General features: G+C 44.6%; 2 protein-coding genes across 2 annotated transcripts; one reads left to right on the forward strand and one right to left on the reverse strand.

Annotated features, from left to right (window-relative positions):
- Window positions 1-482: 482 nt before the first annotated feature.
- psmd2 (proteasome 26S subunit ubiquitin receptor, non-ATPase 2) lies at window positions 483-9,594 on the reverse strand. Its single transcript, XM_076100069.1, has 21 exons — window positions 9,385-9,594; window positions 8,279-8,335; window positions 8,014-8,178; window positions 7,792-7,913; window positions 7,234-7,458; window positions 6,971-7,129; window positions 6,707-6,851; window positions 5,976-6,036; window positions 5,688-5,834; window positions 5,505-5,611; window positions 4,506-4,633; window positions 4,215-4,302; window positions 3,962-4,124; window positions 3,546-3,647; window positions 3,294-3,445; window positions 3,116-3,199; window positions 2,395-2,563; window positions 2,021-2,115; window positions 1,788-1,914; window positions 1,537-1,655; window positions 483-1,189 (listed from the first exon to the last, which is right to left on the reverse strand). The coding sequence occupies exons 1-21, from the start codon at window positions 9,508-9,510 to the stop codon at window positions 1,007-1,009; spliced, it is 2,724 nt and encodes a 907-aa protein (XP_075956184.1). The 5' UTR covers window positions 9,511-9,594; the 3' UTR covers window positions 483-1,006.
- Window positions 9,595-10,066: 472 nt separating this feature from the next.
- On the forward strand, window positions 10,067-21,640 carry prss59 (serine protease 59, putative). Its single transcript, XM_076100952.1, has 9 exons — window positions 10,067-10,320; window positions 10,776-10,957; window positions 12,236-12,468; window positions 13,566-13,701; window positions 15,447-15,561; window positions 18,946-19,147; window positions 19,926-20,016; window positions 20,093-20,295; window positions 21,330-21,640. Exons 1-9 carry the CDS (start codon window positions 10,120-10,122, stop codon window positions 21,434-21,436), a joined length of 1,470 nt encoding a protein of 489 aa, XP_075957067.1. The 5' UTR covers window positions 10,067-10,119; the 3' UTR covers window positions 21,437-21,640.
- Window positions 21,641-23,594: the final 1,954 nt, after the last annotated feature.

Raw genomic sequence — 23,594 nt, forward strand, 5'->3', positions numbered from 1 at the left:
CTGAACTCAGTGACATGATAGACCAAGGATACACGGTGTAATTTATATTATAAACCTGAAAGCAGGCTAATGCAGAGAGACCAAGTGCTCCATAGAAGTTTATAAATTAAACAAATGTTTATTTAAAAGAAAAAAGAATTGCAGTCTTGCTTGAGTACTTCAACTGGAAGTTAGTGGTTACTATTTATTACTTATGTTTATAAACATTTTATTAACTTATTTCAGCCAATATATATGCAGCAGACAAGGCAAACAAATGTCACACGTTGCTTTTCTCTATAAATATGTACTTGGGTGTTTTATTTATGTGCATGTAGAGAATATTTACATGTGTGTGTAGAAGAGTTTTATTTCCCTCATGTCTAAACCGCTCCTCCTTATAGAGAACTTGCCGCCTGCTTATTTTGAGTGACAGCACTCGTGAGTTTGAGTAAATCATAATAAACAACATTTTGCACCTAAATCAACACAACACACAGCTATCACATTTCCACCACGTGGGTCTGAGTTTTTATTTTTGATTCAACCTTTTACAGTACTGTAACAAAAACGAAAAAAAAAATAAAAAATACAAATAAAAACAGAAGCAAAAAGGTGATGATGAGGATGAAAACATACTTTTGAATGCTCTCATTACAAAAGATGACGTACACTGAGCCGTTGTTATTCAGTTACTGAACCGGTGAACAGTCAGACAGCTGGTTCAGTGCATGTGGGAGAGGTGGATCAAAATTAGAGCAATGAGGAAACCATCTATGTAGAGTGGATACGGTCCCAGTTTTAGCCTCCCTGTGTCCTCCCAGTCCAATTAACCAGACCCCCCCCAAATATGACTGCTGGAGCTGGGCCACAGACAGCAGAGAGAAGACACAGCGAGGAAGAAGGATAGGCCTGCCTCGCTCTTTGCAGCCATGCGGTACACTACTAAATATAACTGCCAAGAGCCATGGAGGGCTACCCTTCCACACACACACACAGAGGGAGAGGACAGTGAGAATGAGTCAGTCTAGGTTTCATAGTTGGGGTTCTTGCGCAGGATAATAAAGCCCTCCAGGATGGGGGTGACGGGGAGGTACTCCTCTGTGGCCAGCTCCACCCTCTCTCCGTGGGCCAGCAACACCGGCGTGGTGTGGGTCTGGAAACCTGTGATGGCCTTTGGCTTGCCCGCCTGGCCGACGACATCCACGGCCTGTAGACAAAATCATACACACACACACTCATGTTAAACAGACATTTCCACTTGAATTTTTGTTGGTCATAAAATTCCATAATTTCTCCATCATTCCTGCACATTTATTCTGGATGAATGATGAAAAGACTTGATACCATTCTCGCATTTGTCTGTTAAATATGAAGCAGGAGAATGTTCTCTAACTGGCTCCAGCGACGTATTTAACGGTCAGACATGAGAGTGGCATCGATCCTCTCGTCTCATTCTCAGCAAGGAAGCAAATGTCCCCAAAATGTCAAACTAAGAAGTTTGGAAAGCAGAATTTCTACAAATATTCCGGTGGGACTACTGTTCCCGGGCTTCACCTGTCCGACTCTGACCGATACCGGCAGCGGTCGCAGCTCCTCGTCGAAGGTGACCAGCATACGAGGCTGCATGGCTGCTACCAGCCCGTAGAGAATGTAGTGAGACTTCCCCAGGATGACTGCAATGCACGCAATGAACACAAGGGGGGGGGAATGTTAAACACTGATGGAATACAACCTTTTGAATTATAAAAACACAAAGTGGACAAAGTTAAGTGTGTGATGAGGCAGCAGGAGGAAAGTGAACTAACTGTTCTTGACGTCGAGAAAGGAAACGAGCACGGTGAGCAGTCCGGCTACGGCCACCTGACTCATGAGCTGCCTGTCGCCGTGGTAGGGACAGAGTGTCAGTGTGCCTTTGCCCAGGTGAGTCAAACCCTGTGGAGGCACAAACAGCAACAGTCAAGAGCCACTCGCTACAAACATTTCCGAAAAGAGCACTCGTGTCCGGCACAGAGCGCCCTGTTCTTGTGTCTCCACCCACCTGAGCCAGTCGGACCATGAAGAGATTGTTGGGGTCTTTGGCGTGGTACTGGGCCAGCTGACGCAGCATGGCGGCCAGACGGGCGTTATTTGTGCCTGAGGAAATGGAAAAGATGAGGAGACTGTTGAATATGTTGAGGGAGTGAACACGAGAGGCACTGAGGAGAGGAAGCGGTGTGCGTCAGCGAAAATTATGATTTATTTCAATCTTATTGTTTGTACTCAAAACATCTTGTTTGTCAACTTCTTTCTTTTGAATAAAGTTTTTAAATAACGGCTTACTCACAAAATAAAAAACTCCACCTCCACCTACAGGGTTTTAGTATTGTTGCAGCTGTGAACACAGTTAATGTTGTTCTCTGTAACCCGACTTACCGCTGCCCACCATGCCCATGGCAAAGATGGAGTTGTGGGACACCTCTGGGTCGGCGTCGTGGGAGAACTTGCTGAGGGTGTCCAGGATGTTCAGACGAGGGTTGGACACGGAGATGAGGGCCAGGGCGAGGGGCACCGCTCGCCTCAGGGTGGGCTCACCGTACCGCAGCTGAGGAACGGGAACACAGAGGGGGAGTAAGAAGAGTTTAAGACCAAGAGAGGAACAAAAACATTTGGGTCTATTTGGATTCCCTTCTTCACACTCACTAAAGTACGGATGACGTAATGTGGATCAAAAGAATGGGGGGGGAAAAGGGACACGGCCAAGTCAAGACAGCCAGACAATAAGGTCTCTTTTTTTAAACAGACTCAGAGGACAGAGAGATCAAAAGAATATGAAATGAAAGGTGGTGAGATGGAGGAATAATAACTTATTCAGTACAGGGGTCCAAACCTGTCACCTTTCGGCAAAAAAATTGGCACTTTGAATCCAAAATAGGTCCTTTGTGTGATTTGTGAGAGAGAGGTCTGTCTGGTGCCCCTGTTGGCCTTCTAGTACAGGAAGTATCCCGAGCAAGAAGTACCCCAAACTCTTTTTGCCACTTTTTGCCACCTGAACCCTCTCGGGCATTCACATCTTTGTGACCTCTTCCTGCAGCCCTGCAGTAAAGGTTAAGGAACACACCAGAATAGAAAGCCGACAGTGAGCAGTGCTACTGACCAGATGTCCAAATGTCCGCAGTGCCATCTCTGAACCGATCTCCTCCCCCATGGCAATCAGGGCAATACCAAGAACAGCAACACCCTGAGAGGGAAAACATGAAAGCATCCATAAAGTAGCTGATAAAAGGAACGACTAAATACAGAAGAAACCCTGATGTTTGAGGTAATCCTGGTACCTGGTGGGAGCCCATGTCAGCAGCAGTCTCCTTCTTATCTTTGTCCTTCTTATCCTTCTTGTCCTTCTCCTCCTCTTTTTCCTTCTCCTTGGCTTCGTAGTGTTCGCTGCAGATGTGGAGAAGCTGCTGCACCTTCAGCACATTACCAGAACCTGAGATGGAGATGGAAAATGATTATACAGAAGTGAAGAACTGCAGAGATTGAGCGATGGATATCTGCACGTGTACAAACAACAGTAGGATGAGACTGACCTGCATATGCACAGATGTCCACTAGTGTGTTGGCAAAGCTGCGGAAAGGCTCGGGCACAACCTGCAGAGCTGCTAAAGTCGTCTCAATGGCCTCTCCTTTACCTACGAAACGAGAACACAAACAGAAGAGTTACAGCAGCTATGATACAAGGGAAGGGAAGATACAGCGACAACAGCAAACTAGCTCCCATGAACTTCACTACATTTTAACTGGCTGTCTCTTCGTCTTTATTACTGGAGCAGGTATGACACATGACAGACTACACGCGTCAACATCGCAGAAGGAAGTGCAGGGATAGTCAAAGTTGATAATGTTTCCCTGACGTCTGTCAGTGTCTCTCTCCGTCTCTCTGTCACAAGTTGCTTCGTTTTGTTCTCCTCTCTCTACGTATTATAGTAGTTCGTCCTTTGCGTACCCAGGTGGTTGAGTCCCAGGCCTAAAGGCAGCCAGCGGGCGTACGTGTCCTTCAGCTCCACCTCGCTCTTCTCCATGATGGTCTGGACGATGGTGGAGGTCACGTCGCCGTTACACGACCCGACCGCGATCATGCCGCACGCCAGCGCCGTGACTCCCACCACCTGAGGGATTCAACACAAACTAAACTGCTCAGAATGTGTGTGTGTGTGGGGGAGAGCCTTTAACATTAAAAAACAAAGACCCATCCATACCTCCATGCTGGATTTGGAGTCTCCCATGACGGGGAGCAGCAGAGACAGGACGTCTTCTCGGTTGGAGCCAGCGTAGGCCAGGCCCAGTCTGAAACCAGAGAGGACCAGGATCAGGACACGCAGACATAATGTTTAAGATCTCACTTCAATGATACCCGGAGAGATTCAAGTGTTAACAGCAGCACAAGAAACAACGTATGGGACAGTTCACTGTCCCTTTAACAAGCCAGTTTACTATTACTTTACTGTATCCTTGACTCTTAACTTTCTACTTGTGCGTATTGTCCTCACCCAAAGATGGCTCCTATCCTCATGGTGTTGCTGTTGTGGAGGACGTAGTCAGAGAGCAGAGCGAGGGCCGGGTCACACTCGTTCCTCACACCGGAGTTCACGATGCCACAGGCCAGGAGGGCCCCAGACTGGAGGGGAGAGAGCGAGACGATGCAGGTGTAAGAAAAACTTTTAGAGACACCTTGCGCTTGCTCTTTCATTGTTTCTGAGTAATAACCTTAAAGGACCGAGGGAAATGAAAAATACATCTTAACAGCACAAACAACCACGACAAACCCCGGTTCACAGCTGAACTCAGACAGCTACGGTTGCAAAAGGAACATTCATTCAGGAGTGAGGACATGGACGTGTTTGAAGAGTCAGTAAGGCGGTGAGAGAAACTTCAACACCAGCTCTCAGCTAGTGACTCTGCTTCTGTCTGGAGAGGCCTCAGACAGATCCCCCCCCCACTACATGAATGACCACCGCCTGGCACACAAGCTGAATGAGTTTTACTGTCGCTTTGATGGACAATGAGATAGTCCTGATCCCATCCCCCATGTCCCCATCAACCAGCTCCAGACCACCAGGTCCCCCTCCCCCAGCTCTATGGGGCCTATGCTCCACAATGAAGACTCTCTATTCTGGAGAGAGACGTCAACAAGTCAGACCCCCCGCAAAGCAGCCGGTCCGGACTCGGTCTCCCCCTCCACCCTGAAGCACTGTGCTGATCAGCTGTCTCTGGTGTTCACAGACATCTTCAACACCTCCCTGGAGACATGTCAGGTACCAGCCTGCTTCAAAGCCTGCACCATCATCCCCGTTGCCAAAATAAAACAAGGATCACAGGACTTAACGACTACAGGCCCGTCGCCCTGACCTCTGTGGTCATGAAGTCTTTTCATAGCCTTGTCCTTGTCCAGAATCCTTGTTTGTGTAACGTACTTGGCAGTAAACAGTTCTGACATCATTGTCTGAAAGTAACGTGAACTCTATGACAGAGACGTTTACGATGTTTACCTTGATGTAGTCCTCAGAGGAATACAGATATTTGTCGATCTGGGTGAGACCGCCGTCCACGTCCCACAGCAGGATCATACCCAGCGAGGCCGCGGCGCTCAACATACCTGAGGACGATTAAATCGCCTTTAGTCACCCAACAATCAAATCAAATCAAAGTCATTTGACCGCGTCTTCTCTTACCGTGGTCCTTGTTCTTGTACAGCCACTTGTTGCCGTCGTCTGTGAGCAGCTTGTCCTGTCCGAAGGCCGCGTTGACGAAGCCATTCACGAAGGAAGACGCCAAGTTCATGCGAGCCGAGTCCACCTGGGAGCCGCTGCCTCCGAACCCTGGTCACCCAAAAACCAACCAATGAGCAATCAGTACACACTACAGCTAACGTTATCTAACATGAGATAGGTAGACTGGATCTAGACGAATTTAAACGTCTCTAACGGAACACACACACAACCTGCAGACACGAGACTCACTGTTGTTCTCCAGGTGTGTTTTGTAGATGTCATCTGGGACTTTTGGTTCCATGATGTCCAACTGGGGAGGGAGACGAGTGTGTTGTTAATAACAGTCAAATGTGCCGAGTCATGTCCTTCTACGAACTATTATTCATCATCTGAACTGGTGGAGATACTGATCTCTCGAAACACAATCAATCCTCACTGAATACGTTTGGTTTTCTTGTCATTGTAAAATATCAGTTTCAGTTATTTAATACCCTGAGTGGAGCTAGAGATCAGCATCAGGAGACAAAGCTCCCCTATTGGACATCTCATCACATATAGTGTCATCACAACACCCATGTCTGCTTTTCTATGTAGAAACTGGTTTGTTTGTGTAATTTGTCTCTTTAAAGTCTGATAAATCTGCCTCCAGAGAAATCGGGTTAATGTGACTCATTCAATGAGATGTATTGAATTACCAGAAAAAAAAATACGATGTTGTGATAAATATAGTTCGAGATATGAAATAACCCAAATAATTTTGGCCATATGGCCCGGCCGTAGTTAGGATGCTGTAAAAGGAAAGATCTTTAAAATGAACATTGAATTTTTCCAGCTTATTTTCTAGCTGAAATGTGTCCTGCTTATTAAATGTGTTTTGAAAACATGGACAACTTAACAACAAGTTGAGTCTCCGATGTCTCTATTTTTCTCTCTAACTCAATACGTCATTGTTGTTTCCTCCTCCTCCTCCTCCTCCTCACCTCTCTGGCCAGGGCCAAGAAGTTGCTGTTGAGCTGCACGTTGGACATGATCTCCGTCAGGTCCTCGTAGTCCTCTACGTCCTCATTGAGCTCCAGGAACATGCCATGGCGTCCCAGCATGTAGGCCATCTGCTTCTGGATTACTCTGAGAGGCGAAGAGGGGAGAATGTTTCTCATACAGCACTCACAATGACACAGCAGGCCTTACGTCACAAGGAGAGGCCAGAGCATGTATGAAAAATTGTTTTTTTTAATCCTGCTTACATGTCTTTGCAGGATGTGAAGATGTTCTCCACCAGCTCCACGTCGTTGAGCATCAGGGCCAGGCGCAGGGCTTCTGGGTAACGGTTGAACTTCCTGAAGATGTTCAGGGAACTTCTCAGCAGCGCTGAGTTTTCGGGCTCGGGGACGTAACTCACACAGCTGGAGGAGCGATGCAGGAAGTTAGGTATATTTCAAAAAAGTCCTATTCTTTGAAATATATACAACATGGTAAAAAAAAAAAAACTAAATAAACCTGAACATACCTAGTGAGGTAGAGGCAGACTTTGCTGTAGGCGTTTTCGTCTATGTAGTCCTCCAGCATCTCCAGCCTCTCGATCTCCATCAGCAGGTCGCACGCCTCGTGCTCGGCATTGTGGGCCATGTTGTAGGGCACGATCTCCTTCACCAGCTTCAGCAGCGTCTCCTGCTGCGTCTTGTCGCTCTCCTCCACCTCCTGCCACTCCTTGGCCACCTCGCCGGCCAGGTGCCTGGAACACAACACACACAGAGAGAGAGAGAGAGAGAAGGTGTTCAAAAGTTCTGTTTCAAATAGTTTTTTTTTCTTCTATATTCCAAACTGAAAGGGATCAACTATCTTTGTGGTTGGTAAAATTGGAACATGGACATCATTAAAGATAGAGGACCAAAGAATTTGATAGCGAATCAACAGCACCCATTCTTCTACTGATCTGACAGTGAACCAAATCACACAAACATCAACAATTAAGGGATCTCTGCGTTTCCTCTGTTTACAATGCAGCTCCTCCAATAAACACGAGAGCGGTTCACGTGTGTTGTTGCTCGACGTCGTGTCTTCTTACCGGACGTATTCATGTCCCCAGGAGGCGAGCTCTTCCTGGGAGCCGAGCAGACGGTACTTCAGACACTCCCTCTCTCCGCTCATGGTCATGGCCAGCACCGACACCACGTCCCCACAGAAACGCTGCCAAATGCAAATAACATTAGAACGGAAATGGCAAAAACAATAGAGTGCACATGCATGTATTTCATCTTTTCCTGGCGTCAGCACAGTGGAGCCTCACCTTGTTCTCTCCGGGAGCCATGCCCTCGTAGATCTCTTTCAGCTTGCCATAGTGTGGGCGCAGGAATTTGAGGGGCTTGGGCACCGAGGTCATGGAGGTGGTCGAGGAGCGGATTAGTCTACGCAGCTCTTCCAATGCCGGGCGGTGCAGCTCTGTGTTCTTCTCCTGCAAATGTGTAGAATAGTGAGGGTTTATTTTCTGCCTTGTAAGGGCATTTACACCCCGACACACAAGAGATGTTGTATAATAATAAAGTAATACTTACACCCAGTCTCTCCACCATCATCTCCAGGTCCTCTTGTAACTGCTTGTCTTCTTCTGACTGAGAGGTAGTGAAGAAAACAACATCAGCTGTTATTAATGAAAGTTTCAAAAATGGAAAATAAAGAATAATGTACTGTTTAGGCTGCCTTTGATCTTGAAAATGTAGAGAGGTGACCATAGTTTTGATGACAATGATCATGTTTACTCGCTAACTGACTTCTTGAAAATATCAATCAACACCTAACAAGTACCCAAAGAGACAAATAATGATGTAAACTTAACTTGGTGAATTAATAGATGCATTGTGCCAAGCATTGTTTGCCATTTGGCATCCACAGGTAGGATGACAAGTTAAGTTTAACCACTTAAATGACAATAATTTAAGTGTGAATGTCCAGCTGGTGCATTTAGAGCTGCTGTAAATAGCTTATAAATTAAATCTTATTCCCTTATAACACTTGATACCAGTTTACTCTGCTACCTTTGAGCCCATGAATGTGTATATTTTTTATGCATCATGATGGTGACATGCGAACCAATTACAAATGTTTAAATGTTACATGTGTTTGCACTAAATTCCACATGTACCATCTAATAACCGAAACAAAATAACCTGACACTTGATAATTGATAAGACAACAAACTTTACAAGCTAATCTGACACTTCAGACCGTTGTAACAGTTAGAATAAGTGTTATTATAATGTATATTAGTGTGGGAGAGCTCATCTTAGCTGCTGTGTCATACAGCACGATGCCCAATGTTTATCATGACTATAGCAACTCAGGGAGCAAAGCTAACAGCGATGACAACCAGCAAGCTAACGTTAGCTTATAGGCTAGGCTAACGTTAGCTAATTTAGACGAGTTTGATCCGTACGATTTTTTTAAGGACAGCGGGAATTTTTAACAAATCAAAGACAGATTGGTTTACATGACACATTATTTTTTTCAATTAATAACAGTTTGTCAGTGATGTATTCTGAAGTGACAATGACTTCGGCCTTCTCCAACCATGTTGTCAAAGCGGCAGTGACTAAGGCAAAAAATAACACCTCTGGCTCCGGTAACGTTAGCTAGTTAGCCCCCAAAATACCCCCCAAATTACCAATTCTTGCTCCTCTTTCTTCTCCTTATCCTTCCCTGAGGACTTTCCTTTTTCCTTTTCCTTCTCCTTCTCCTTCTCATCAGTCTTCTCGGGCTGCTTATTCTCTTTGTTTTTTGCCTCCTCCATAGTTGCGGCTCTATGAACTATCGGCTAGCAAACGGAACTGAGGATGACTGCTGTGCTTCTTCTTCTTCTTCTTCTTCTTCAGGGTGGAAAACGTTGTTGTCTTTTTCACTTTACCGCCCTCTGCTGGTGGTGGTGTGGAACTGTGTGTACGTGGGTAGTTCATGTCCTGCGCAAAACACGGGAACTTTGAGTGACACCTTCGCGGTTAAATATATTCTTTTAAATTGTTTAGTTTAACGTTAAAAATAGTTTTAAAAAACTCGGGTTTTGGAGTTGCTGATTACGCATCCACGTTTTGGGTGATATATTTTAGGCCATACGGTAATGTCACATAACAAATCATTCAACAAAAATAGTGTCGATCGATTCATTATAAAAAAAATTAAATACATACTTATCGTATAATTCGTTTTTAAATTTAGAAAAACATAAATGGAGAAAATATCCTGTAAGTATCACCTGTGGTACGTGGAAATGAGCTTAGGTGCATTTCTCCCACGTTTTTGCGAGTCATTTAAAGTAGCAACATATCTGATCACATGATCATAACGAACGGAATCACATGCCCCCTGACTGCTTCCTCGTTTCTGTTGTTTAACAACAAACAACATGGCTTTTCATGGGTTAGGGTCGCTTCTCCGTAACGTAGCTTTACTTGTATTGTTGTCTGTGTTTGTTAACGGGGAGGGACAGTTCAGGGGCTTCAGGAGGTTTCATCATTACTCCAGCCAGAGGACTGTGTTAGACGAGCAGTGGTTCACTCAGAGACTGGATCACTTCAATGGTGCAGACAGCAGAGTGTGGAAGCAGGTAAGTCTGGTCTGTGTACATATGGTGCAAACACAAGTCACGAACTTATTGTCTCATAAAGAATAACTACAGTGCAACAAGGTGCACTTTTTAGGTAAAATTACCTCAATTCATGTTGATTTCATTTGGCTGGATGACTATGAAACACTCGAGTTGTGCTTCAGGAGAGAAGGCAGACAATTTGAATTTAAAATAACATGTTATTTTCTAATTTAATTAATTGTTTGACCACTGCAATTGTGTCTGTAGTTTTTTTTACACTGTAAACATCTCTCTCTGTCTCTCTCACTCTCTCTCTCTGTCTCTCCTTCACCTCCTCTCTCTCTCTCTCTCTCTCTCTGCCTCTTCTTCACTTCCTCTTTCTTTCTCTCTGCCTCTTCTTTACTTCCTCTCTCTCTCTCTCTCTCTCTCTCTCTCTCTCTCTCTCTCTCTCTCTCTCTCTCTCTCCCCTCCAGAGGTACTTTGTGAATGAAGCCTTCTACAAACCGGGGGGTCCGGTGTTTCTGATGATCGGGGGGGAGGGTCCGGCCAATCCGGCCTGGATGCAGAACGGGACCTGGCTCACCTACGCCCAGAAACTCGGAGCTCTCTGCTTGATGCTGGAGCATCGCTTCTACGGAGAGAGTCACCCGACCCCGTGCGTTTGAACCTTTGCTGATTTACAATTCTCCACCTTGTATGACGTTCTATTCACTCCGAAGTCTAGTTTGAGATCCGTTTATTTAAAGTCTTTGGGCAGGCAGGTGCCAGACAGGCTATTAAATAACAGCAACAAGGTGCCACAAAACCTTTTCCTTTATGTATTCTACATCAGTTTTGACACGACAAACAAATTCATAGTTTTTAGCTTTAGAGACATGATTAAAATCAGCTTGACTCCTCTTTGACCTGTCAGGCTGGTAGTACGCTAACATATTGTCCAATAAACACAAAACCTTTGATTCTAGAGGACAATAGTTTTTAATTATCAAGGTTTATGTCTATTTTGGGATCATGCAGGGGCAGTAAAATAAGCCAAATACAAAATAAAATAAAAGATGCAACCAAGTGGATCTACTTTAGTCTGCGCCAAAGAAAAACAAGATATAGCTGCAAACTTCAGCAACACATTGCACCAATTGTGTTGCTTCAGTTTTATTTCCCGAGCTGCATTGAACGCTTCACTCCTCTCCACTTTTAAAAAAAAGTACAATACATGAAGAATCCTTTACAAATAGCAGATCAAGTCAATCTGTTATCATGAAAGGAAAGTGCAGTTTGGTGTCTTGATGCCGGAGTGTGTTGATGCCGGTGTAGCTGCTGTGCCACCAGATGGCAGCCCTGCATTCTAAAGAACGTCTCCGTGGCTCCCTGCTGGTTTTAGAATAGATTTTAAGATTTTATTGATCACTTTAAAGCACGTCTGGGTCTGACATACAGAGAGGAAATGTTGACCCCCTTATGAGCCAGCTGGCAGCCTCAGATCCTCAGGTGGGGCTCTTCTGGCTGTTCCAAAGTCGAGGCTGAAAACTAAAAGGTGATCGAGCTTTTGCCATCAGCACCCCTCGTCTTTGGAACGAGCTGCCTGCAGAGATAAAGCTCTCAGAATGAGTAATCTCTTTTAAATCACTTCTTAAAACACATTTTTACAGACTGGTTTTTATGTGAAGTCGTCACTTTACTGCTTTATTTTTATTTGTTGATTTTACTAAATTATTGAACAAAATTATTTTATTTTATTTCATTTTATTTTATTTTATTTTATTTCTTTTTGTTGTTTTTATTGCTTTGTTTTTGCTGCTTTGTAAACTCTGTGTTTAAAGCAGCTCTATAAATAAAGTTACTATTATTCAGTATCTGTCCAGGCTGAATGTTGGGACGCTCACTGAAAGCTACAGTATTTTGCTCACGCCTCCCTCTCATCTCTCTGTTTCAGTGACCTCAGCACGGACAGCCTGCGTTTCCTGAGCAGTCGGCAGGCGCTGGCCGACCTGGCTCACTTCCGCGCCGTGACGGCAGAGGCCCGGGGGCTGGCCAGCAGGAAGTGGGTGGCGTTCGGCGGGTCGTACCCGGGTTCTCTCGCCGCCTGGTTCAGGCTCAAGTACCCTCACCTGGTCCACGCCTCCGTGGCCACCAGTGCACCTGTTCACGCCACGGTCAACTTCCCAGGTATTAAGACACACACACACACACACACACACACACACACACACACATCATTGGTTTGCATTCTCATCTTGTAAAGACATGTGCCACTCATTTTTTGGATGGTAGACCAAACTCTATTTAAAAAACAGTGAATGTAAGTTTGCTGTCAGGAAATGAACTGCACACTTCTGAATCAGAAACGAAGTTTGCACATAGCGATTGGTGCATGACAATAAACACAGTGCAATAGTATATTATTTACAATAGAATGTGATGAAGAAACAAATTGAGAGTATGTTAAAATAACTCTGTTATTAAAGTTTCAAGTGTATCTAAGGCAGCTTTAGACGCAATACATAATGCACCAAACAACCGTTATTTAAAGGAGACATTTGAGCTCCTGTATCAACATCTCTGCAGAACGCATCGAGCGTTGCGTTAAAAAAAATGGACTTTTAATTCCCCACGTCTCGCTCCGTGTCTCGCGAAGTTTTGAGTCCCCGACAGATGAAAGAGATGAGGAAAGGTTTCGATCTCTATCTGTGTTGTGTTTGGCCCGAGCTCGTTGTTTTCCTGCAGGAAAGGCTGCGGGGGCGGGAATGGAGGTCAGAGTGGCTTTGAATGTGGACCTGCACCATCTCTCTCTCACACACACACACACACTCACACATACACACACACACACAGACACAACAGCGCTATCTTGAAGACACCAGTCGCTCTGACTTCTATAAACCATCCGAGACACAAAACATGTGGGTTTGCTCTGACGTCAGGTATCTGTTTATTATTTCCCAGAAACAACACTGCACCCAGTCAGCATTATTACCAGCGAGAGGCTGTGTTTTCACTCCAGGTGGAAACATTCTAAGATTTAGTAATGTGGAGCTTCTCCTCTGTTTCATGAACTGTGAAATTCACTTCTCGACCTCACCGAGACCTCTTTAAAATAAACACTTTCACAAGCACTTGACTAGAACTGGGTTCCCTCTGAAGATTAAGTGGTGCTTGTTGCAGCGCCTCAAAAATAGCCCCGTGTGTGTGTTTGACCAGCGTTCCTGTGTGTGATTGTTTTTAAGTGTCCGCCCTCCCCTCTGTCTTTACGTTCTATGTGCCAGAGTACTTGGAGGTTGTGTGGCGCTCGCTGGCCTCGGAGAACGCAGAGTGCCCCGTCATGGTGAAAAAGGCTTCGAGTGCCCTCGTGGAGCGCCTGAAGGACCCCAAGACCTACGACAACATCACCAAAGACTTCAAGTACGCTGTCTAAACTCTTTGTAGCCTATGAAAAAATAGCAGAGTTTGAGCTGACCAAGGCCTTGGATGAAGTACGTCATCTTAAAAGATCTGGGAGACGAATAATACATCATGATCTCCATAAATTATAAGATCATTTGTCGATAGACCATTTCCTCAGCAGATTGTTTTTGTTTGTTTTTTTCATTTAGAACATATCTGTATCTAATAAACCCGTGTCCGTTTCATTTGAAGTCTCTAAGCGAGCCCCAACAGTGAGCCAGCATGCACTCCACCAGGGTCTGGGAGTGGGAAATATAAAGTGTAAGGCAGGCATGGTGGATGTTAATGATTAGACCATGAAATCCAAATATCTGCTGAGGAAAACGGGCTGTAGAAAGTGCAGACAAAGACCATGTTGACGAATGAAGTAAGGTTGCTTAAAGCGAAAAACTTTCATAGATGTAAAGGAATAATTATGTGAGATTATGTGCACGAGTATCGCCTTTATTTTGGGAGGATTTTCCGTCTTAAAGGGAACATTCGCCACCTTTTTCGCCACCAGCTGCATCTAGCTGGCAGTGATGCAGGTGTATGTGAAGAACGACGGGATAATTCAGCTTCAATGCAATGCATCCTGGTACATGTAGGCACTGGCGACGCGGCTTCATGAGCAAGAGAACTCCACTTTCTCTGTCAGTGTATAATTTATTTTTTACAGCTCCGTGTTACATTATTATTATTCTTGATTTTCTTCCAAGATTTTCAGTCAAGCATGACGTTTGTCTCAGCCGGCCTTGTGCTCCGTCTACAGTCATTGTGTCTTTCTCTGGTGGTGTTCTGCATATTTAAGGTTGACATAGTGACTGTAAGTCAACATGGTCTGTTATACCGCTGCAGTTATTCTCACAGTGCTAGTTACTGTCTTGGAGACACACCAAAGCCTCGACTTTGTGTCTGACCACATGGGACATCTTTTTTGCAGATCATGCAGACGTGTCCTCGTGCAGACACAGAGGCTTGTCCAGCTTCTAAACCACAATGCCTCAAAGGATACACCACTTGCGTCACGATTTCATCGTGAAGGAAGAATCACGTGCACATGAATGGTTTCTAACATTAGCATGACTTGATATGCTGCCCAAACAAGGTCAGGCAGACGGTCAAAGAGTCTGTCTTTTTACCGCTTCAGTCTTTCACACAAAAGCCCTCATTTCAACCTACAGTCCCAAAGTCAGTGGGATTCATCCTCTGGGGACCATGATTGCCTGTACAAAATGTTTTGGCGTTCCATCCAATGTTTGCTGAGATGTTTCAGTTTGGACCAAAGTGGTGGACTGACCAACGAACACTGCTCTCCCCAGAGCCACTAACAAAGTTTGTCTTCCTGTATTTGGAGAGATAAGTTGTAACTCTGTGGATAGACGTAAACACAATCTACCCACATCCGTGGTTCAACACATCCTCTGAAGAAGTGCGTCTGCTGTGTGGAGCTGGTTTTTCGTACATAAGAAGCTCCAAACACTGGCTGGTTTATTGAAACAGCCTGAGGTTTTATTTCCTGACTACACAGGAAAAGAGAAACAATAACTCGATGCACTGTACAACTGCCAATGCTTTGGTCTAACTTCCCTCCCATTTCCCTCTCTGCCCCCCCCCCCCCCCCCCCCCCCCCTCCTACCCCACCTCCTCCTTCACCTCTTCTTCATCCCCCTCCTTACTCCCTTTGCATCCTCTCCTCCGTCTTCCTCCTCCTCCCCCTCCAGCTTGTGTTCCAAACTGCAGATCCAGACAGAGATGGACTCTGCCTACTTCCTGGAAACGCTGGCTGGCAACTTCATGGATGTGGTCCAGTACAATGAAGACAACAGGGGGTTTGAGGTGAGAGTAGACACAATAACATGGATTTTGGGGGCAGATACTGTCTTCAGATTTGGTTGTTTTCATGCCAAACTAAGTGCTCGTTGCTCACACCAACCTCAGACATTGAACTCCTTTATTGCATCTTTATTTCCTATGAAACTAACGGAACGTCTTGCTTCCAGTCTTTCAGGCTCTTCTTTTAAAGGGTCATTTCCAATAAAGCCCCTTTCTCCCTAATCATGCTGATTAATTCTAGCCACAATGTCATCAATTGTGAGAGAAATCTATCTCTACAATCTCTCCACAATTTAATATTCATACACTGACATGAATAGAGAAATATGATGGGGGGGAAAAATTCCAGGATGAAAGTAGCTGAAACTGAGCTTCAGGACATTATTTTTATAGACGGACCAGAGAAGCTATTCCAGTATAGTTCACTAAATCCCCTGTTATACAAACAATATATCAGATCTAACATGATTCATGCATGTGGGACTGAGAGCGTAGACTTTGTGCGGAGCCTTTTTAGGTCAGGGGTCGACCTTTTATCCAGTCGTGGTTGAGTGGAAGGCAGCTATGAGGTGTAGGAGGGCTACAGACAGCCCAAGCAGTATACTGAAACATAAGAAACGCTGCATTGTTTAGCAGCCGGGGGCCCTGGGATACTGCCAGGTCTCCAGGGCTGCATGCAGCCATAACTGGCCACACAAAATATTTAGCAGTTTGCTGCAGCACAATGCGAGATTAGCCGCGGACAGACACAGAGGAGCACACTCAGTCCCACGACCCATCGCATGATCCTGCTGGCGGAGATAGACATCAATTTACAAACTCGCACACAACTTTGTGCGGTATAATCCAAGTCTCATTTATCCAAAATCACGTGCATTTTCATGTACAAACGTGTGCAGAAGTGTTTTACAGTTTAATAGTAAGGTTTTAGTGAAGATGCATGTGTGTTTGGGAAGTAGTGAGTAGGGAGCCAGTCATATAACTGATGGATTGTTGTTGTTTTTTTCTTCTATGCAGCAAAACCAAGACTTTTTTATCTTTCAGGAGAAAACAGACAGATATATAGATATCATTCTCAATGTCCCCGAGCTCACACAACGAACAGATTCTGTCCTCTGGAGTGGAATTAAACCGACCGATAAAACTAATCCTGCAGATTCCAAACTGTGAATCATAATTCGTATTACTCCGTACTACAATTATATTGAATGATATTGCCCAGCCCTATTCCAGAAGAGGTCTCCGTTGTGGTGCGATGTAGTGCCCACAACACGTCTCATCAACATGTTTATTGTTATTATCTCTTTCTGTACATCTATTCCCATTTCTTTTTCCTCCCGTGGTGCTCTTTTCTTTCTGTTTTTACCAGCTCCCCTCCTTTTTTTCCTTCTCATCCCATCCCCTCTCTGTCCCTCCTGGTGCCTCGAGGAGACGTGAGTCCGGTTACCAATAAGCTGAAAAAGTAACAAAAGCCTCTGTGGTCTCTCTAGTTTCCTGTCGCCCCGAGCTAAAGAGACGCTTATAAAAGAACTGAGAGGAGTCCACAGCGCATAGCCCGGACCCGACGCAGCCAACGGCTCTGCCTCGCTGACACAAAGGGCCGCGTATGGAGCAAACCAGCAGGTTTTAGGTACCACTGAGGAATTTGGGAAAGGACTGAGGAACCGAGGGTGTAACTCAATCAGAAGAGGCCGCGCGGTGGCTTCACAGTTGAGGGGTTATCAATGGGGGGCTTTATAGAATACGGAAAGGGCGTTATGTAACGTCGTGGAACAAGTTCCTCTTTTTACACACAGGAGGTGCGGAGAGATGCAGGGATGCATTTAGAGTTAACGAGGCTCTCCTTCTGCACGTGGGAACAACTAACCACTGCCAACTGTTTCACTCCTCCAACCCTCAGTCCAGCATTTAGTTTGAGGCACATTTATACCTGGCATTGCATTGTGGGTTGTTGTACGGGCAAGGGATCATTCAATTATTCACAAGTCCAAGAGCTGTCTGCAACAATTGTTGATTTTTATATTCATCTCATGCATTCTGTGCAATATGTCACCAGTTCATTTATTGTTTTTATGCACAGTTTCTTTGACAGGGTACACAAATACTTTTTTGTAGAAATAAGTAAATTAAATAAATACAGGTTGAAAATCAGAATAAAAAATAAAGTCTCCACAAAGTTCAGAAATTAACTTTAATTGTGTCGACATCTTGGTGGCCGGGATCTATCTATCTATCTCTCTCTCTCTCTCGCTCCCTCTATCTATCTATCTATCTATCTATCTATCTATCTATCTATCTCTCTCTCTCTCTCGCTCCCTCTATCTATCTATCTATCTATCTATCTATCTATCTCTCTCTCTCGCTCCCTCTATCTATCTATCTATCTATCTATCTATCTATCTATCTCTCTATCTCTCTCTCTCTCTCGCTCCCTCTATCTATCTATCTATCTATCTATCTATCTATCTCTCTATCTCGCTCCCTCTATCTATCTATCTATCTATCTATCTATCTATCTATCTATCTCTCTCTCTCTCTCTCTCGCTCCCTCTATCTATCTATCTATCTATCTCTCTCTCTCTCGCTCCCTCTATCTATCTATCTATCTATCTATCTATCTATCTATCTATCTATCTATCTCTCTCTCTCTCTCGCTCCCTCTATCTATCTATCTATCTATCTATCTATCTCTCTATCTCGCTCCCTCTATCTATCTATCTATCTATCTCTCTCTCTCGCTCCCTCTATCTATCTATCTATCTATCTCTCCCTCTATCTCTCCCTCTCTCTCTCTCTCCCTCTATCTCTCCCTCTATCTCTCACTCCCTCTATCTATCTCACTCTCTCTATCTCTCTCCCTCTCTCACTCCCTCTATCTATCTCTCTCACTCTCTCTCTCTCTCTATCTCTCCCTCTCTCGCTCCCTCTCTCACTCTCTCACTCTCTCTATCTCTCCCTCTCCCTCTCTCACTCCCTCTATCTATCTCACTCTCTCTCTCTCTCTCTCTCTCTCTCTCTCTCTCTCTCTCTCTCTCTCTGTCTCCCTCTCTCCCCCATTTCTACACTGGCCCTCACGCTGGACTTTTGAGGATGACTGGTTCCCAGCTTCAGTTTCATGAGCTGGAACAGGAAGTGGTCTCTTTAAAAGCCACTTTGGATGTGTCCGCATAAAAACTCCCTCGACATGAAACCCACAACACAAGCCGGGTCCCTTTGTTGCACTCTTTCACTCTTGCACGTATATGTCACAAGTTCACGTCTCCTTTCACAATAAAAGCCCAAGCAGCAGAAAAGGACCATTCATCATGAGATCAAATTTACGCTCCTGATAAGACATCATCTTAACTCATTTGCTTTTTTTTCCTTCTTCTTCTTCTTCTTCTTTAGGGCGTGACGGGCACCAACATCACCATCAAGGTGCTGTGCAGCGTGATGGGTGACACCTCACTCGGGGATCCCTACGCCCGCTACGCTGCCGTGGCCCGCCTCATGATGGACACCTTCTCTATCAAATGCGTGAACATCAGCTACAAAAGCTACCTCGGAGACATGACGGACACATCTTGGAACGGGCCGGCTGCAGGGGGAGGTGGGTATTTACTGGGAAGGGCTGTCTGTGTGTATGTGCAGACATGGTTATTTTAAAATGTCACCAGCTATGTTTTACATACTTGGGGCCAGTTTGTTGGCAGGTTGGTGTGTTTTTTGGTGAATAACAGAGACAGTGTGACGTCACATTGACATTTTTCCACTGTCGTCTAACAGTAATGCATAATACAGGAGCAATCAGCTGCAGTAGAAGGTAGAAAAAACACCAGTAGCCTCAGTGGACCAGAATAAAACACAGCAACGAGACCGGTTACGTGTGGAGTTTGGGATGCGGTCACAGTCATGACGAAGCAAAAACCCATTTCTGGGTGTTGTCGGAAGGCTTTTTTTAGGATATGAAAAAATAAACTAGGCAATTTCTGGCTAAGGAGATCCATCAAACAATGTAATTACATCACGTAACTCCTAAAAAACAGTCCTGGAACGATGTGGAAATCCCAAAATAATGTTTTTTTTCTTAAAGTAAGAACATTAAACTAGTTTTTTATCAGGCTTTAAAACAACCAAGGTTTATTTAGCCTTGAGTAGACTACTCTAAGCATGACAATGCTATTTTTAGCAACCCCCCCCCCCCCCCCCCCCCCCCGTCTTGTGGGTTTCAGTTGCACTTTTTCCTCTCTTCATTTGGGCTGAATAACGAAAAAAGTGAATACAAACAAACAGTCATCTTCCCCTGCTCTGTGCTAGTTAGTGCATTGGTTTATACAAACCAACTGATTCTGCTGGCTAACGGGTCACTTGTGTTTGTGTGTATTCAGGGAGACAGTGGGTCTACCAGACCTGCACTGAATTTGGATTCTACCAGAGCACCGACTCGCCCAACCAACCGTTCACGGGCTTCCCTCTAGTGTGAGTACACCAAACATCGCCTGTCTCTGCCTAATAAATGTACGTTTTCACCTCCGCTCTCACTGCTCTCTTCTAGGTATCACGTGAAACAGTGTGCAGACTTCTACAACGTCAGCGCTGAGCAGCTGGCGGAGGCCGTGGCTCAGACCAACGAGTATTACGGCGGCTACGACATCCGCTCCACCAGAATAGTTCTGCCCAACGGCTCCATTGACCCGTGGCACGCATTGGGAGTCACTCAGGACATCACACCCGACCTCCCTGCTGTTTTCATCAAAGGTGAGAAAGCAGGGTGACGTTATACTGTCTTCTAGAAATAAGATTTAAAAATGTTTATTATGAGTCAAAGCTTCTTTGTGTTAAAGGTAAATTTCGCCACCTTTTTTATGTGGATGTCCACTCAGCGCTGATGGTGAATGTAGTCGACGGAAGCAATTCATTAGTGCGTGCTAGATTTAGTTCACGTGCGCTCAGTGCCGACATGTACCAGGATGCATTGCGGGCGAGCTGCTGACGCCCCGAGGGTTCCCCGTCGGCCACGTCCTCTTCCACAGCCTCAGGCTTCTCTCCGCTGCATCTGCTGTTGGACACGTAGCTAGTTTGCAACACAAGCGAAGAGAAGAGAACAGGAAGTTCTGTTTTTGAGCAGCATCTAGATCCACTAGCTACCAAGAGGCGGACACTAGAAATCCGAGCAGCCTTCCGCTCTTCCTCGCCTCCCAACTACGTCACTGTCACGTTAAAATGACGCCACTGGACGCAGGAAGAGCAACAGATTTTTGCAGCCGCGAGCTCATCTTTATGGGTCAATGTATAATATATTCAATCGACTACATTCACCATCAACACTGACCGGACGTCCACATCAAGGGGGGCGACTTTTTTCCCTTTCACTACTTGTTGAAACAGAGTTCCCAATTGGTCTGTTTATTATTTTTACAACGTTGATATCAGTAGAATGAGATTTAAGTAGAAAACTCCAGCCAAGATCATAGAAGACATCTGATTACAGTCCAGTTGTCCCTGTTCTTCTTTGTGTGTAGTCATCATAGCAGGTGTCGTGTAGGTAGACAGTCCTTTGACTAGAGTTTATCGATAATAAGCACTTGAGGAACTTTTAAAATCAGTTAACTGAAGACTGGATTTCATTTGTGACTGCTTCACGTTACAGAAGCCAAGCAACGGTTTCAGCGTTGAACAATGGCTCACTTGTTCAATTCTAACTTCATTAGGTGGATAATTGCTCTCAGAAAATCTCAGTTTGACTGCTTTTCTTATATTTATATACATATATGTTGTTCTCTCTGATCCAGGAACAGCTCATTGTGCCAACATGTACCCTGCCAGGAGCCAGGATCTCCCCCAGCTGGCTCTGGCCCGGGATCACGTCTTCTTACTTCTCCAGAGGTGGCTGAAGTGAAATGACTGACAGCCGAACAGGCCAATGGACGGCTCGGCAAGACAAACACATTTTAACTTCTGTCCAGATCGTACTGCTTCTTTTACTGCCACGTTCATGAATCTGCACGAAAAGGCATTTTACACAAGCGTCAGATGGTACAAAGTTCAGCTGTTTTAAATGAATGAATGAGCAGATGAATAAATAATACTTTTTTTAAATGACTGTCACGGATTTTTTCTCTCTCATTTTCAGTTTCATTTTGAGTCAACATTACAAAGGTTATATATATATATAATATATAGTGCACTCCTGGACAGAGAAAGATAGCTCAGTTGAATTAATTGGAGGCAGGTTTAACTTCACATTAACTGACTGTTTGAACTCTTTAACTGAAGACCAACGAGTTGCACCATCCAGAGATACTTCATCACACTCAATCATTTCTCATTTCACAAGAACAATTTCATAAGTACTGGGAAAAAAAAGAAACTTGTGTAAGTCTGTGAAATTAAAACGTTTCCCAACATAGCGTTTGCTTTTTGATACAATATGCGGCGTCACTGCCTTTTGTTGCATGCTATTGACCTATCTGCACATACAGGACACTTTGCGTGGCCAACTCTTGACAAATACATTTCATATTGAGAAACTCTCACAGCAAAGTTCATCAACATTATTTCCCTTTCACTGTAGCACTTGAAGGCTCCACAACACACTGAAAATCGTGTTTGAACAGGCAGCAATGAAACAAAAAGAAAACACTTTTCTGCAGAGAATTCGCCCAGAATTGTCTCTGGAGTTCATGTGTTTGCACGAGATCTACGTGTCGCACAAACACGCACACATCTGGTCGTGCTCGTCAAACAAGTTTAGTCTTGTTAGTCTTGTTTGATGATAAGAGAGCAGATACAATGCTGTCTGGGCTGCTCAACAGGTCTGGGCTGCTCAACAGGAGCATGATCAGATCTCCAGCAGGACCCAGAGATGGCGTATAACTGTTTGGGAAACTGTAATCAGGACGACATATTGCAATGTTTTCGTCTTTTGTCTTGGATTCGGTTTAAAAGCAGAGTCTGCATTAGAAGAACAGAAGTGGCCTCGCATGACAAGGTTGTATTAGACAGCTGTGTGTTCATTAAGCACCTCCAAAACACAGACACAGTGACCCCACTTTGCTTAACGCTGTTTGTTTTCACAGTCAGTCCCGTCTCTGTATCTCAGCTGCAAGACCCCCACTCCAACACACATACCACACACCCCCAAACTCTGTGGACCAAAAACCCTGCTCTGAGGCACCTGGGCATTCAGTCCACAAAGTATACATGTGAAATATATATTATTATGAAGAAGTCCAGTCTTTGTGAAAGCAAACGTTGACGATGGATTTACTCATAATTGCCCATACACTCTCATTTAATCCCCCTGTAATTCAAATCCCCATGCACCTCCTCTTCAGCCTCTTTGGCTGCAGCAGGAGTGTAATTGAGCTTCAGCCTCTTTGCAGGTGTGTGTGTGTGTCGCCACCCAACTGTGTCACCTCACCAGACAGAAAAGCGTCAGGTGGTCTTTTGTGAATGGTCACTTGGTTATGTAAATATAAAATCACATACAAAATGAATAAGCCCAAACTCTCCTATGAGACGTGTTAATTTAGCAAACTGACTCGTTGTTGTTTGTTAATCAATGTTCTGTTCTGCAAAGATGTAACATTAAAAACAAAAACAGTACTTGTGTGGATGCTTCTTTATTTTGTGTTGGCACGTGAATGCCTCGTGGTGAAGTCGTTTGTCCTCAGTGATTTTCCATTGAATGTGACTAAACATAACGGAGACGCCTGCTCACATGTTGTACCTACACATTTCCCATCATTGTCACTTCCTGTTGTAAACAACGCACAAGTTGTCAGCTGCGTCAAGTTGGGTAAAACGTACCGGAAGTAAACGCGTGGACGTAGAAATTCGACTTTTTATTTGTTGCTTTTTACGAAATTAGGAGCAGCAACTCGGTAGAGTACAGCAATACAATATATCAGAATGTAAAATAATATGTTTTGTGTTATAAAAGTACGTGAAGCTGTTTTTGTGTGTTAACGGACAACTATATGGCAATTATTTTTGGCTTTTATTTTGAAACCTACCCGGAAGCTGTTAATCAGTTATTTCGTTGCGCTTGACAC

The sequence above is a fragment of the Anarhichas minor genome, unplaced genomic scaffold, assembly GCF_050575085.1.
Source record: "Anarhichas minor isolate MPS153535 unplaced genomic scaffold, ASM5057508v1 ptg000026l, whole genome shotgun sequence".
NCBI lineage: Eukaryota > Metazoa > Chordata > Actinopteri > Perciformes > Anarhichadidae > Anarhichas > Anarhichas minor.